Below are 14,720 nucleotides of genomic sequence, written 5' to 3' on the forward strand. Positions count from 1 at the left end.
GCAGCAGATCAGGTTGGGCCTCGGCCCCTCTCCGGCCCAGACCTCTTTCCAGACTATCCCTAAGGAAGATTTTATTTGCCCCCCCCCACAAACACTAAACAGCTGGAATTCCCGACCCTCCTCCCGGTACGATTAAGCATCGATTGCAATTGGTGTTCAGCAGAGTATGACATGTGTGTAACTTTAAACCCCCGGATAAAAATAGCTCCGATTCAAGCATGATCGGTAGTCATTTCCTATTTGCTTAAAAACAAGGCGAAAAATATACGAAGAGCAGCTTTGTAGAGAGAAACGCACAGGCTGAACGTCAAACAGAAGTTTCCTTCGATAAGCCGCCCTCACGCCACAAACAGGAGCGGTGCCGCTCTTCCCTCCCCCCTCAAAAAAAAAAAAACACCCAACACAAAATCCAAGGAAGTTTATCTCTCTCTGGAAAGTAAATCAGACCCGTTTCTCGACCCCTCACCACCGCCAAGTTAGAGCCACCAGACCCGAGTCCTGCTGAGGGAGGTCAGGCACGTTCAGTCAACAGAGCTGAAAAACATTTCAGCCACTCTTGTCATTTCTACCCCCTCTCGGCACACACCGCCACCTTGTAAACAAAAACTATTAATAAAACAATCCTAGAACCAAATTCCCAATGATATTTTTCAACGCCACCCACACTCCAGACAGAGAGAAAAAGGATTCGCCACCCTGTAAAGGTCCGAGAATAAAAATAAGGAGGAAAAATATAAACAGCTCTATCACGGAAGGGGGGGGGGGGGGAATAAAAATAATAAAGCCTAACCTAACCTGGAGCGTTACATAAACGGGACCTCTTGCGAGATGGGCTGTGGGCCCTGGCGCCCTTCACCCACCCCCCCATCACCCAGCCACGGGTCTGCTGCGAGCCAGGCCCCGTGGGGGCCCCCACGCTTCCCCCCCCCAAAAAAAAAATTAAATCCCTAAGCCGGCACCAGAAGCTTCATGAACCGCAGGCTGAAATCGGGGAGTAAATAATAATAAACACCACAAAAGCCTTTCTTTGGGCTGTGGCTGCTGGAGCTGCTCTCCCCTTCCTCGCCCTCCCCCCGGCAGCCGGGCCGCAAAGCAGGGCAGGCGGGGGGGCGGTGCGGGGCACCCAGGCTGGGGGGGCCTTCACCAAGGGGGGGGCACCTGCAGGGACACCCCTAGGGCACCCCAGCTGTGGCTGTCAAGCCATGGAAGGGGATAACCCCCCCCCCAAATAGGGGAAGAGTCGGGGCGGGGTGGCTAGGCCTCCCCCCCGGTAAGGGGGGGCCTTCACCCCGCGGAGCGGGGGGGCAGATCCAAGCCCCAGCTCTGGGGAGAGGCCTAGGCCTGGCCTCAGAAAGGGGCGCTGCCGCCGCCCGGGGGGGTGGGGGGAGCGGCACAGGAGGGGGGTCCCCGGTGCCCCCCGCCTCCCCCCCCCCCCCGCTGCAGGCCTGGCCGAGCAGGCGGGGCCGCCCCCCCGGGGCTGCCGGCGGAGGGTGGGTGGGGGGTGAGGGAAGGATACAGCTTGACCACGTCGGTGTCCATCCGCCTCTTGCCCGGGCTGGGGGAGGACATGGTGGCCGCGGCCGCCCCCGGTGCTCCGGGCGGGCTGTCAGCGCCGCCGCCGCGGACCGGGGACGCCCAGCACCGAGGGGAGCAGGGGGGCGCCGGGCTCCGAGCCGCTGGGACCCCCCCGCCGCCGCCGCCGCTGCTGCCGCTGCTGCCGCCGCCGCCGCTGTCGCCGCCGCCCTCCTCCTGCGGTGCCGCCGGTGCCGCCGCCTGGGCCCCCCCCGCGCCGCCTCGCGCTCCCTCAGCCGCGAGCCCCGCTCCGGTCGCCTCTGCCGGAGCCTCTCTCTGGACCCCTGACGTCACCCGCAGTGACCTCACCGCCCCGCACCGCCGCCATTGGTTGCGCCGGCAACGCCGAGTAGACCCCGCCCGCCCCGCGGCACGCCGGGAGTTGTAGTGCGGGGAGGGGAAGTGTTGGAGGGACCCGGGTTCGAGACCCCGCCGGGGCGGGGGCCAGGACGTCAATGGGGTGACCAGTGTCACCTAGGGGAGGCCACCATTGACACCAACCCCCCCGCCCTCGATTGCAAACCAGGGACGCAGCAGATGTCCAGGCCTCGCGGCACGAGTCACCGTGCCGGCTTTCCGGGTGCGACACCGGCAAAGCATTTCCCGGTGCCTCAGTTTACCCAACCGGATGGGGTGGGGGAGGCACCTGCCAGCACCCCGGAGGTGACAGCGGTGCGCGTGACGATGGCGCTAATGGGTGACTCTTCAAGGCGGCGGGGCTCTGGCGTGGCACCTCCACGCCCCGGGGTGGACATCCCGCATTCCTGACCCCAGCATCACCCCAAAAATTTGCTCCTACGCTTCCTCCCCACGTGGGGAGGAGGTGCAGCTGAAGAACCCCAAAAAGTGGGAGAAAAGGGGTAACCTCACCCCGCAAGTGTGCGTGGGGGGGCTGATTTCCTCCATTTAATGCCCAACACACCCCTCCAGCCCCAAGATGGGCTGGGGCAGGAGGTGATGCATCTGAGGGGGGTCAGATCAACACCCCGGCTGAGCTACGCTGGGAGGAATTTGGGGAGACAAAGGGGGACAGGGTTATAGCTGAGCAGAGCAGTGGGAGAGGTTGGGGTAGAGGGTCCCCCATTTCCCCAGCCTCGATGCTTCCTGACCAGTTCCAGGCTACTGGGAGAACATGAGGAGAAGAAAAAAAAAAAAAATCACAATTTTCCCTTAATTTCTTTAACTCCTTGTATTTCATCTGTGTAACGCCATAGTTTTGCAGCAGAGGTAATTTTGGGATAACGGGGACTACAATAGCATCTTGTCCCTTTCGGGATGCCTTAAGACCACTCTTGCAGCACCCAGAGCCCCATAAGTGGGTGCACAGCAGGTTTAGGGGCCCTCCGAGCCCTTCTGGGTCTGAAAATCAGGGTGCATGGGCAGAGGTGGCAGCTGGCCTTGCCCACCCCAGCATGGGGACATTGTTCCCCACCACCACCGTGGGTGCACCCCATGGTTTGTGGGGTGGTTCCCTGACCATGGTGGGGATGGGGGAGGAAGGGGGGGTGTCAGAAGCCACAGGGAACAGGGGAGATGTAGGGAGTTGGGGGAGCCATGGGAAAGTTGAGGGAAACCGTTGGAAATGAGGGAGCCACGGGGAGCTAGAGGAGTTCCGGGGAAGAGGGGAGCTATAGGGACCCAGAGGAAGCTCTGGGGAGCTATAAGGAGTGAGAGGAGCTATGGGGGACAAGGGGAGCCAGGGAAAACCATGGGGGGGTTGTTGGGGACAAGGGGAGCTGCAGGTTCGGGCAGTTGGGGAAGGGGATCCTCCATGCCCCACTGCAGAGCCCAGCCAATACCCAGCCCATCCTCACCCCTCTGGGGGTACCCAGGGTGTGTGTGGGGGTGACACCCCCATCTCTACCCCAACTCCCAGCCCAGCATGGCCGCGGGGTGAAGCAGCCCCTCGTTAGGGCCACGCAGTTAGAACCCTCTTAGGAAAGGAAGGTGATCCACACACACTCAAGCCCTGCTGCTCTCCAGGGGGGCTTCCTGCCAGCACCCACCCAAGAAGCCGGCAGGTAAAGGGTGTCTCTCAGAAGAAGCCCCTGGGTGGGCAGGTGCACTCGCAAGTTTTGGGGTTCAGGGAGAGCAGGGATCAGCCCCAACCAAGGCAGCCACTGTCTTCTGAGGCATGGAGTAGCCAGAAAATGCCCCAAAGGGGATGGAGCAAGACAAGATGCAGAGAAAACTCCAGAGCTGGGGCTGGGGAAACCAAGGCATGGACTCCTCCTCCAAAGGGCGTTCCTTTGCTCCAAAAAAACCACCAAAGGAATGACAATTCCATGCCTTCACCCACATGCGTGCAGCTGCGGCAGGCCCGGGGTGAGGAGGTCCATCTGTGCCTGGGTTGTCCATGGAGTCTGAGCCCTCCCCAAACCCCCTTCCCCAACATCCTCAAGGATGGAGATGACAGATCAGGGTCTCCTTTCTTGGCTTCTTCTCCCCCTTTCAGAGAGACCAGTCCCTCCCCAGCACTCAGCCACGTGGTCCCAAGCATGGGAAACCCTAACCCACCTCTTTCCAGGGGTTTGGCCATATCCCAGCCGCCCCTGTACTCTCTGGCCCAGGTGATTTATTACCCCGGGGAGGCTACCAGCCCCCAGCTAAATCTGCTTCAGGCAGCTGATTGCTGGTGCAGACGCTGGCAGGTATCGGGGTACGAGGCTGCGGGTATCTCTGCATGTACAGGGGCTGAAGCTGTGGCATCGGGCAGGGAAGACAGTGAAACAAGGAGTGAGAAACAGGAGAGGGAGGCAGCCGGACACTGATTCCACAAAGACGAGCGTTCCAAGGGATACGGGAGCCATGTGCTAGGTCTGGAGCTCACCCTGCCCCGGGAAACAGCACCGCAACAGCAGTAAGAAAAAAAAAAAACAAAAGTGAAATGTTTATTCCCACCTGGCATCACTTCCCTGTGCCACTGGTGGCAGATCACAGCTGGACAAGATGGTCACCCTTGCGAGGTGACCATGTCTCCTCGTTCGTCCCACGCACCTGCGGCACGTCCCAGCTCCAGACAGGGCTGTCGAAGCCCTTGGGGCCAAGGGCTACAGCAGCAATTTGTGAAGGCAGGGGGCTTCAAGGAAGGCAGTCAGGGAGGAGGGGGTCCCAGCAGCCGCTGGGGGCTGTGTTTGGCACGAAGCCTCCTCAGCATCCCCTCCCCAGGGCACAGAGCTGCTGCAGGAGCGACTGCAAAGTGTATCTCTGCCAGACTGACGCAATGCCCCACGCTGCAAGCCAGGCAGCAGTTCCCAGAGGCAGCGGCCCGTTCAGGAGGAATTCATGCTCTCCCACTGCCGGAAAATGCGGAACACCTTGCAGGACTTCACCGAGAGACTCTGCAAGAGAGGGGAGGAAAGCGATAACCAGAGGTTAAGGCACCACAACAGGACCTGCAACCGCCACCAACCTGCCTCCAAAGAATGCAAGGAGAAACAGCAGCAAAAAACCCCATCTGAAATATCCTAATTGGCTGCCAGGACATCAATTTGCTCCTCTTCTTCGTTAGCCCTATTTACCAGAACCAGAGGAGAGAACAGCAAGGTGGCTGCAAGCAAGAAGCTGGATGGGACTCCAGTCATCCCTGCTCCAGCTGGGGCTCTTGCCTCCAACTTGTGTCTGGTCCCACAGGACCTGTTGGCGCTTTTCCAGCACATGGCACAGCCAGAGGGACCGACTTGTTGGGGACACAACTCACATGAAGTCCCCAAGACAAGTGCTAAAGCAGGAACTGTTCCACCAGTCCCTGCAGCTCAGCCCCAAGCAAAGCTGGGGGGAGCCAGCAGGAGGAATCCAAGCGGATAATGGGGCCCAGGGAGGCAGCAGCAGGTACTGGCTGCTCCACAGTTGCTTGGGGAGGGGGGCTGTGGCTTCAGCTCCACTCCCAGGCTCAGCAAAACCACCAGTCCAACAGCCTGTGGCTGGTGGCCACAGGACCCAGCAATCAGGATGTCTGAAGAGAGGGTTGGGAGCTCTCTATCAGGACATGAAATGAAACTGGATCTTGGGCAGCGCTGAGCTACTCGGGAAAGGCTGTTATTTATAGCAGCCCTTGAGCAGATCTGCACACAACACATCGTTGTAACGGATGAGACCCAGCCGAGAGGCTGTCAGCGCAGCCGGAGGGAACGCTGAGACTCTGCAGACACACGGCTTGGTCCTTGCCACCCAGCTGGGTTTGCATTTAGCCCCAATGAAGACCATCTACCCCAAACTCTGCCCAAAAGCTTTCAGCCCTGGAGAAGGCTGCAGCAAGCAGTGTTTGAACACTTGGTTTTGGGGCTGGGGATCCCGCAGGCTCACCACAGGCTCTGTCTCAGGCACTCTGTCGCACTTTCTGGTGGCGAGGAGCGTGTTCAGTACCACTCGCCAGCCCGGCTCTGCCTTCGCAGGTTCCTTCTCCGTCTGGGTCGTGGTATCCTCCAGGGCTTCCCCTCCCTCCACTGCATTGACCCAGGGACACCAGTCGCGATGCTGTGAGCTGGGGTCAAAGAAGCTCCTCAAAGAAGTGTCCTGGGTGGGGAAGGAGATGACAGTGAAGGAGGACAGCGACAGCATGGTTTACAACAGACTCTAATGACACGATAAAACCATCTCTGTGCCTAAACACCAGCCCGGAGCTGGCCCAGTGCTGTGTTACGGGACAACACTGGTCCCTGGATCAGTAGCACCCTGCCCAGATCCCTCTCCTCCCAACCCAGGCTCTCCCTGCACCTGCACCCGGGTCACTCACCGAGCTGCTTGAAGAGCAGAGCCGTGCCCGCTTGGCTCTGCGGAGAGGACTGGATGGCACCTCCACGTTGTCCCCCTGCCCCATGCTGCGGGTGACAGGGCGGCTCCTCAAAGTGGGGCTTGCCACCTCCAACTCAACCCGATCCATGGGGACGGGAGAGTCCCAACCCCGCAGGCGAGAGATGGCCGGGGACGGGCTCTTCTCGTGCTGCCAGTGGGGAAAGAACAAGGAATTAATACAGCTCCTCTGGTCACCAGCATGTCCTCTGCCTGAAGTGGACAGGGGGGCCCTGTCCAGCTCAAACAAGAGATCAGAGCCTTCTCAGCCATCCTGGCAGGAGTCGTGCCACCTTCCCTTCACACCAGGAGCATCTTAGATGTGTCTCGCTGGACACGGGTGAAGGCAGCCCCTGATTCAGAGCACCCTGAGTTAGATAAGTCCCAGTATCCTGGCTGGAAAGGCCCTACAGGAAGGCTGAGGGAGGGGAGGACAGAGAGCTGCAAAGGCAGGGGTAAAGGCAGCAGCAACCCACTTCTGCTGGATGTTGCCCATGGCTGAAGAGACAGCACCAAGATGAGCCTCTTTCAAGGTAAAAGGCAGTGGACGCTCAAACTACATCAGTCTCAACTCCTGTGTGCCCCTGTATCACCCAGACATCTTGAACTCATGGGCCAGCTGAGCTGCGACATACCTGCTCGGAGCCTGGAGACAGTGTGTCTTGGCTCCGTGTAAGCATCCTGCGTGGAGAAGTGGGCACAAGCGGGAAGCGCTCGGCAGGTGCCGGCGGTGCGCTGCTCGGGCTGCAGGAGTCCAGCTCCGGCCCTGCAGACTCCAGCTGGTGAAAGCCCCACAGTCCCACCTTCCTCATGCAGCGGGAGCAGGTGATCACCGAGAGGTGCACGGAGCCAGACGCAGTGCTGTGGGGACAGAGTCAAGTCACGAGAGAAGGTCAAGGACGAGCCTGGGCCCTTCCTCAAAATCACAACTTTCAGGACAGATGCAGCTATTTGGCAGAGCACAGGAACGGTCTCAGTCGCAGGTACCTCAGCCAGCACATTTCAAGACATCAGTACCCCTGGGCTGAGGCACAGACTTACTGGTTTTGTAGCCCCGTGTGCTAACTAGTAAAACATTTGTAGCATAGATTTAAACTGGCTCGGTTACATTTTGGCTTGCCATGAAGCAGGAGCACACTCATTTATGGCATATCAGCCAAAAGTGTCCCCATCCTCAGCCCCTGAACTGCCCAGACACAGCAGCGGCTCCGCTCTTCCCTGCTCTAAGCCCTTTTCCAGCCTGCACCGTAAGAGATCGCTTCACCTTCAGCAAGCTGCCTCAGGCATGAAGAGCGTGGCTGTTCTGCTCACAGCACACGCTTTGGGAGGCCACGAACCTTCAGGTCACAAACCTTCCCTCCCTTCCCACAGGCCTGACGAGCAATGAAAGCGTTACTGAGGATGACATTTCAGGGATTGACTTCAACATCTAAATCAGCAACGAGCGGGGCAATCAACAGCTCAGTTGTTTCAGACTCTGCTGTTCAGGGAGACATCTATTTTAGATTAGGTAGCTTTGCACTGGGGTTTCTGGAAGCCTGTCAGTTTTCACTATTTTATTACTATCTCCAGCCGTTAAATAGGGGATACTGAACATTTCACAGGAGGGACATCCACATCCCTCCAGCCCCTGACAGGTTTCACCAGCAACCACAAAGTGCGGCAGACACTTCAGTACCAGTCCTACACCACTACCCACCTGCAAGTCCAGCCGCACAGAGCCAGGATACAGGCAGGAACGTGCACTTGCAGGATTTCCGTGGCAAACTTCATCGGCGGTTTCTCTCCCTCCATTTTGTGCTCCAGTTCCTCCCCGATCAGCTGGAGGAGCAGACTGATCTTCTCCTCCGTCAGGGACTGCGGGACAGAGAAAGGCAGCAGAGCCTGATAAAATACACTGCTGCTACTCACAAATGATGTCCTACATGGAGAAAAATCCCTTTTTCACCCCCCAAAAGGGCTGGGGACATGAGCTAGCACCCTCAGCACTTTTACTCTGGTTAACAGGCAAAAGCCACGCAGAGCGATGGCTTCCTCCTGCCTTGTGCTCGCCTAACTCTCCCCATTGCGTGGACTCAGTTCAAGCACTTGTTCGCTCCCACAAGCACGTGTGGGGACAGCGGAGCAGGTCACAGCTCCGCTGCTCATGGGAAGCACGAGCCTGAACAGTCCCCAACTGACCCTTCGATCCCAGGGATGCAGCAGGGGCTGTGCTTGCCTGTGCTCAGGCAAACTGTGAGCACTTCTGGTGCCATTGCTGACACACAGCGAGAAAAGAGAGTCCCCAAAGGCTGTCAGTTGGGCTCCAGACCTTGCTGCTAGCAGGACAGCTGGGGAGTTAGATGTGGAGATGTGATACATCTGTTGGCTTTACGCTATCTCTTCTCCGGGGGCTCTGCTGGGTTTCACAGCTCAGCCAGCCCATGGTGGCAACCATAAAACACCTCTGCAATTTCTGCTGAATGGATGAGAAGTTCCCTGGTTCCCACACGGCTTCTCACTGCCGAGAGCCATCTGTTTCCCGGCAAGCAAGTGCCCAACAAGCCAGACTTGGCTGGAGTAGAACAGGGCCTGGCCAGATCCCTACGAGGAGGCAATCCCACACTTGCTCCTGGCTGTAGCTACATTCCAGCCTCTTGTGCCGTAGCTCCTGCTCTTCCCTCTTGCCTGCTGAGCCTTCTCGCACGACCGCCTCACATGAGAGGCCCCCCTGTACTGCACTCCCTGGGTTCCCTCACCTTCATGGGCCTCTGCCCACACCTCTGCTCCAGGGCAGTCTCTGGCACCTCAAACTCCTGATCCCACCTAATGCAACCACCATCTCCAGTCTTGTGGGATCCCAGCTAAAGGAGCTATCCACGGGCTGCCGCACCTCATGGAGTGCTTGGAGGTAACAAACAGGGGTGGGAGCTGCCAGGGAGAGCTCCTGAAGGAGTCTATTGGACCCCAAATCACTTCTGCTGGGCACCAGAGAGCACCACGCATGCTGGGAAAGGCGCAGAGTGGGAACTGGACACTACAGCTCACTTCCCACTGGCAACATCGTGGTGACACGAGCCAGCTGTGCCTGTGTTGGTCAAGGGCTTGCACGGCAAATGAGCCTTTCCAAACTCCCTTTTACGTGCTTCCAAAAACACAAGGTGAAACCACCACGCAGGTACGTCTGAGGAGAAAGCCAAGGCAATGACAGACCACTCACAGATGCAAGCTGAAGTCTCCAGTTTGAATCTCGCAACTGTTTCGGTCAGGGTTTGCACAGCACAGGTGTGCCTGGCATCATCATTGGGGACTTGAATGCAGCTGATCTCGGGGGCAGATGGGAACTCACCATGTTTTTCATGTCTTCTGGTCTGAGAGAGGGCAGCTGCAGCTCCAGCTGACACAGGCTCTGAAAGCGGTCCAGGAAGTCCTGGAGAAGGGCTCTGGGCTCATCCACCAGCAACATGGCAAAGCGATCTGGTGAAAGCAAACACAGGAGGCCTGAGCTGTGCCACCAGCCTTCCCATCCCCTCCTTATTCCACAGGGCAAGAGAGGAGACGAGTCCAGCCAAGGTCTCCCCATAACGGTCTCTTGGCTTTAAAAAGAAAAGCTGAGCACAGCCTTTTCCCTTTGCAATCACTCTTCCCCATTGCAGCACAGCTTTGAAGATGAGATCTGTTGCCCTTTGAGCATCCCATGTCATCTAGCCTCCCCATCCCCTCCCAGTTACAACCCGAAAAGCATTTTAACTGCCCTAGAGGCATGCAAACATTAAAAGAGACTGGGTACAGCCCGGCCTGGGGCTCCAGCCACGGCTCTGTTGTTTATTTGCTGAAGCTGCTCAGAGATGTTGCTTTGCCACTGTGTGTTTCATCGTCCCCACAAGGGAAAAAGGGGACTGTGGTAACACTGCCTGCTTTGAGAACTTGAAAAGAAACCACAATTCCTACAATGGGAGACAGGAGCAGTGACAGAAAGGGAGAAAAAAGGGAATAATGGCAGACACGTGCACTAGCCAGGCTCTGAGACACCAACCTGGACAGGGGCTATCCGGCCAGAAGCAGAACTTCTCATGAGCGGTGCACAAGGCCTTCTTCAGCTCCACGCAGCGCTCCTTATCTGCAAGGGAAAGCTCACTTCTACTCCCCTGCAGAGCCACCTCCTCAGGGAATGGTTGGGAAAACCAAACCAGGAGAGGAGGGCACCGGGCTACAAGGGCTTCCCTGCTCCTCATGTTCGGCATGGCTCAGATGACAGATGCCACCTGAGGCTGTAGGTTGCAGAGCCTGAAGCTCTCACCTCAGACTCATCTCCCTCCCCACCAAAAGGAGCTGCCGCACCTCCAGCCTCCCCGCAGTCAACCATGGAGTGGCGGTTCCTGCAGCAGCAAAGGCAGGCTGGCTTAAGGGGTTATCTCCACAACAGCAAGCGTGACCAGAGCAGTTCCACCTCCTCACAGCTGAAATACCCTCCCATTCCCAGACACAGCAACTATGGAGCAGGGGAGCCTGCCACACTGCATGGCAGTGTAGTGGGAACAGAGCTCCAACCAACCACGGGCACAGGAACTGCCTGCTCTTGCCAGTTTTACCTCCTGGGCTGCTGCCAGACCCTAGCTAACTCGCCTGACCCCTCCACCCTGGCTGTAGGACAAATAACAGCCATGTCTGGAAATCAAGCTTCCCAAAAAAAGATTTGATACTTAACTTTTTCACATCTTTCAGAACCAAATCATTTTTTCAATTTATTTTTCAAGCCCTTCTTCCAACCTCTGATTATTTTAGATTTTCCCAAACCAGTGTGATTACCTACAGAATAATTAGGCCAAGGTTTATTTAAACAAGATAATCTGAACAAACTAGTCTGACGTCAATATTCAGAGTGACCCAAAAGGAAATGCTCATGCAGCTCCCCGTTACACATGACCCACGCTGCATTTGTCAGACATCAGGGCTGTACTCTCTGCTACCTTCCAGATAACAAGAGCAGGGACTTGCAGTCAAGAAAATTGAGAAGTGGAGATGACGCTTATTTGTGGTGGGGTAATAAACATCTTTCTGCAGAGGAGATGCAGGTAAAGCAAAGTGAAGGTCTGGGCAGGTGACAAAGCACAGGCCATCGCTATCCTGTGGCTCACAAGCGACACTCGTGCCGTAGGGCCAAGCACACCGCAGAGGCAGGCGTTCCTGCCGCACTCTCAGCCCCACGTTGTCCAATGTGGGAGAAACAGGAACTGTAACTGCTCCCTGCCTCTGCCTCATGAATGGCCCACGCTCTGCAGGCAGGGGAAGGAAACTGGTGCTGGGCCTGGGCAGGGAGCTCAGTGAGGGCAACAGGAGGGGGAGCTTTACTGTTGGTAGTCCAAATAGTTTAAATTAGAGGGCAGTGGAGGAGGTTATTAATAAAGTTACACAATGTGACCACCTGAACAGACTGACTTAGTGACCAGCAGCCACCAACAGCCCACATTAGAAAAATTTAGTGGAGGATCAGAGCAACAGACCAAGCAGTTGGGAAACAAAATTTAAAAAAGGATGTTAAGGTAATTGAATGCATCCCGAGGAGGGCAACAAAGCTGGCAAAGGGGCTGGAAGGCATGTCCTGTGATGAGTGGCTGAGGATTCTGAGTTTGTTTAGTTTGGAGAGCAGGATGAGGGGCAACCTCATCGCTCTCTACAGCTTCCCGAGGAGGGGAAGAAGAGAGGGAGGGGATGATCTCTTCTCCCTGGGATCCAGCAACAGGACACATGGAAATGGCTCAAAGCTGCATCAGGGGAGGTTCAGACTTGTTAACAAGAAACATTTCTTTACCGAGAGGGTGGCTGCACATTGGAACAGGCTTCCTAGAGAGGTGGTTGATGCCCCAAGCCTGGCAGTGTTTAAGAGGCATTTGGACAATGCCCTTAATACGATTTAACGTTTGGTCAGCCCCAAAGTGGTCAGGCAGCTGGACTAGATGATCGTCACAGGTCCCTTCCAACTAAACTATTCTATTCTAACCCATTTCTGACAAGGGGCGCGAGAAGTTTCATCATGTTCTCGCAAACTAAAGGGAATTTATTGGACTTGTGCTTTATTTTCAGAGACATCAAACATCTAGCACCACCCAGGACAAGCCTACAGAAGTAATTTATGCACATGATGAGGTATATACACCCCCAAACCCTACTGCCCACCCCCCATACCCACCAGATGCCTGCATACGTACACTTGTTGAAGTCAAACGCAAGCTGCAGGCTCACACAGAGGAAAGCCTGGCAGCTGGAGCACTTCAGCATGTCACACTCCACGTTGGTCCAGCCGTACTTGGCACAAACCAGAGGAGACAGCTCATGGGGTTTGCCCGCCCACTTCAGCGGGTGCGCACGTTAAGGATAAAACCCAATAAATTACGGGTTAAACAGTCAAAGCTTTGGCCAGGGTTTATTTGGCCAAAGAAGAAAAGCCTCTGAGAAGATGGAGCCTGCAGGGAAGCCATGGGGAGGGTGACAGCAAAGCAGGGTGGGGGACGGTTGGAAGCTCAGCATCAGAAAGGATATGGTGAATGTTTCTACTCTGCTGAAATAGGCTTCCTTGCTAGCAGACTCCAAGGAGAGAGCATCCATTTGAGAAGATCCATTAGCCGATTCTGACCAGTCAGACGTGTCCTTCCTAAAAGGAAGGGGAAGTCAGCAAGCTAAGCATCTGCGCTGTCCTGGAGAGATTTCATTAATAGAAAATGCACAGACCACTTTCAAACCTCTCATACTTCAGGCTTACCCTTATAAGAACCCTTTCTCCAGAGTTCCTAAGCCCCAACTTTTAATTACTTTACTAATGAACCAATTAAAAAAATACAATGCAACAAGCAAAGGTGCACATTAAACATTTCATGATGACCAACAGCAGCGGCAGATGGGGATTTGACGTGACAAGTAGGAGACAGGAGCCCATTTTCCGAGCCTGGCGAAACCAGATCGACGACCACGGCATGTCTCTGAAGTCAGGAACACATCTAGGCTCCTGGCACTTGGAATGCCGGCTCCCGACACCGGCATCTGCGCCCAGAACGCCAGCCCTGCGGCGAGTGCTGCCCTTCAGCCTCTCTTCAGCACCCCTCCACAGGCCAAAATCTGGGGACGGTTAGCTCAATGGTTCGCCTCCAAGGGCGAACACGGCTGCTTGGCTTTAACCAGATACCCCCAATGCTCAGCCACCCAGTGCCCCCAGTGACTTCCAGACTACCCAATACCCACCAGTAACTCCTGTGACTTTCAGTGTCCCCCCCCCAGGGTGTGACCCCCACACTTTTCAGGTCAGAGCCCTGGTGCGTGGCCAGTTCAGCTCACTCAGGCTGCGGGGATGCCAGAACTCTACAGGCCATTTACCTGCCCCTGCCCTCCCAGTGTCCCCCAGCACTGCCTCCCAGTGTACACCAGTGCCTTCCGCTGCCCACTACTGCCTCCCAGTGTCCCAGTATCTCTCAGTTTCTGCTACTGCCTCCCCGTGCCTCTTAGTCCCTCCAGTACTCCCAGTGCCACCAGTAGGGACTCCCAGTGCCCCTTAGTCCCCCCAGTACTGCTTCCCAGTGCCCCTTAGTCCCCCCAGTACTCCCAGTACCAGCAGTACTGCTTCCCAGTCCCCCTTAGTCCCTCCAGTACTCCCAGTGCCTCCTAGCCCCACCAGTACTGCCTCCCAGTGCTCCTTAGTGCCACCAGTACCGTCTCCCAGCACCCCGCACCTTCCAGTGTCCCCCCCCCCGTGCTTCCCACTCCCTCCCAGCACACCCCAGCGCTCTCTTTTCCCAGTACCCCTCTCCCATAGTAACTCCCAATATCTACCGGTGCTCTCCACCACCTCCTAACAACTCCTGTCGTCTCCCAGTGCCCCCCAATAGCTCCCAGCGCCCCCCAGTAACCACGAGGGCCCCTCAACCCTCCCCCCCCGCCGGTGCCACACGGCCGGGCCACCCCTCCGCCTCCTCAGACCCAGCGCCAGCGCGGCCCCGCCGCTCCCCCTCACCCGTCGGGGCCGACGCCCTCGGGGGCGATGCCACCATCGATGAGGTCGCGGATCTGCTGGGGGGTGACGGCGGGCGGCCTCCCCCGGGCCCCCCCCCGCCGCCCCGGCGCTGGGCGCCGCCATCTTGGTCCCTCACCCCGTCACAGCCCGGGGAGGGGGGGCGGGAAACGCGGCCGCGCAGGACCGTTCCGGCTCCACCGCGGGGCTGGCCATGACCCCACGCAACTCCCGCATAGCCTCCGCGTCCCCACGGAGGGGTAGCGGTGCGCTGCCGCCTCCGCTGCGGGGCCCCGCGTCCCTCCCCAGGCCCCCCACGCCCCGGGCGCTGCACTCCCCCGCTCCCGCTTTCGGCGCTCTATTGCTCCAGCCTGCCCCC

At 57.4% G+C, this 14,720-nt stretch overlaps 2 protein-coding genes across 3 annotated transcripts in view; both read right to left on the minus strand.

Moving 5' to 3' along the window:
• Positions 1 to 1,596, minus strand: part of UBE2H (ubiquitin conjugating enzyme E2 H) — a 52,175-nt gene extending 50,579 nt beyond the window's left edge. For both annotated transcript variants that reach the window (XM_059816939.1, XM_059816938.1), the window contains exon 1: positions 1,517 to 1,596. In XM_059816939.1, coding sequence (XP_059672922.1) covers positions 1,517 to 1,569 — 53 coding nt within the window. In that variant the 5' untranslated portion in view covers positions 1,570 to 1,596. The remainder of the gene's footprint in view (positions 1 to 1,516) is intronic.
• Positions 1,597 to 4,449: 2,853 nt separating this feature from the next.
• ZC3HC1 (zinc finger C3HC-type containing 1) lies at positions 4,450 to 14,467 on the minus strand. Its single transcript, XM_059816874.1, is given in 11 exon segments — positions 4,450 to 4,913; positions 5,878 to 6,087; positions 6,308 to 6,514; positions 6,999 to 7,224; positions 8,063 to 8,220; positions 9,692 to 9,819; positions 10,379 to 10,462; positions 12,552 to 12,702; positions 12,883 to 12,994; positions 14,345 to 14,430; positions 14,432 to 14,467. Coding segments are annotated over 11 exon segments (1,467 nt in total). The 3' UTR covers positions 4,450 to 4,844.
• Between the last annotated feature and the right edge of the window lie 253 nt (positions 14,468 to 14,720).

The sequence above is a fragment of the Gavia stellata genome, chromosome 4 (genome assembly GCF_030936135.1).
Source record: "Gavia stellata isolate bGavSte3 chromosome 4, bGavSte3.hap2, whole genome shotgun sequence".
Lineage (NCBI taxonomy): Eukaryota > Metazoa > Chordata > Aves > Gaviiformes > Gaviidae > Gavia > Gavia stellata.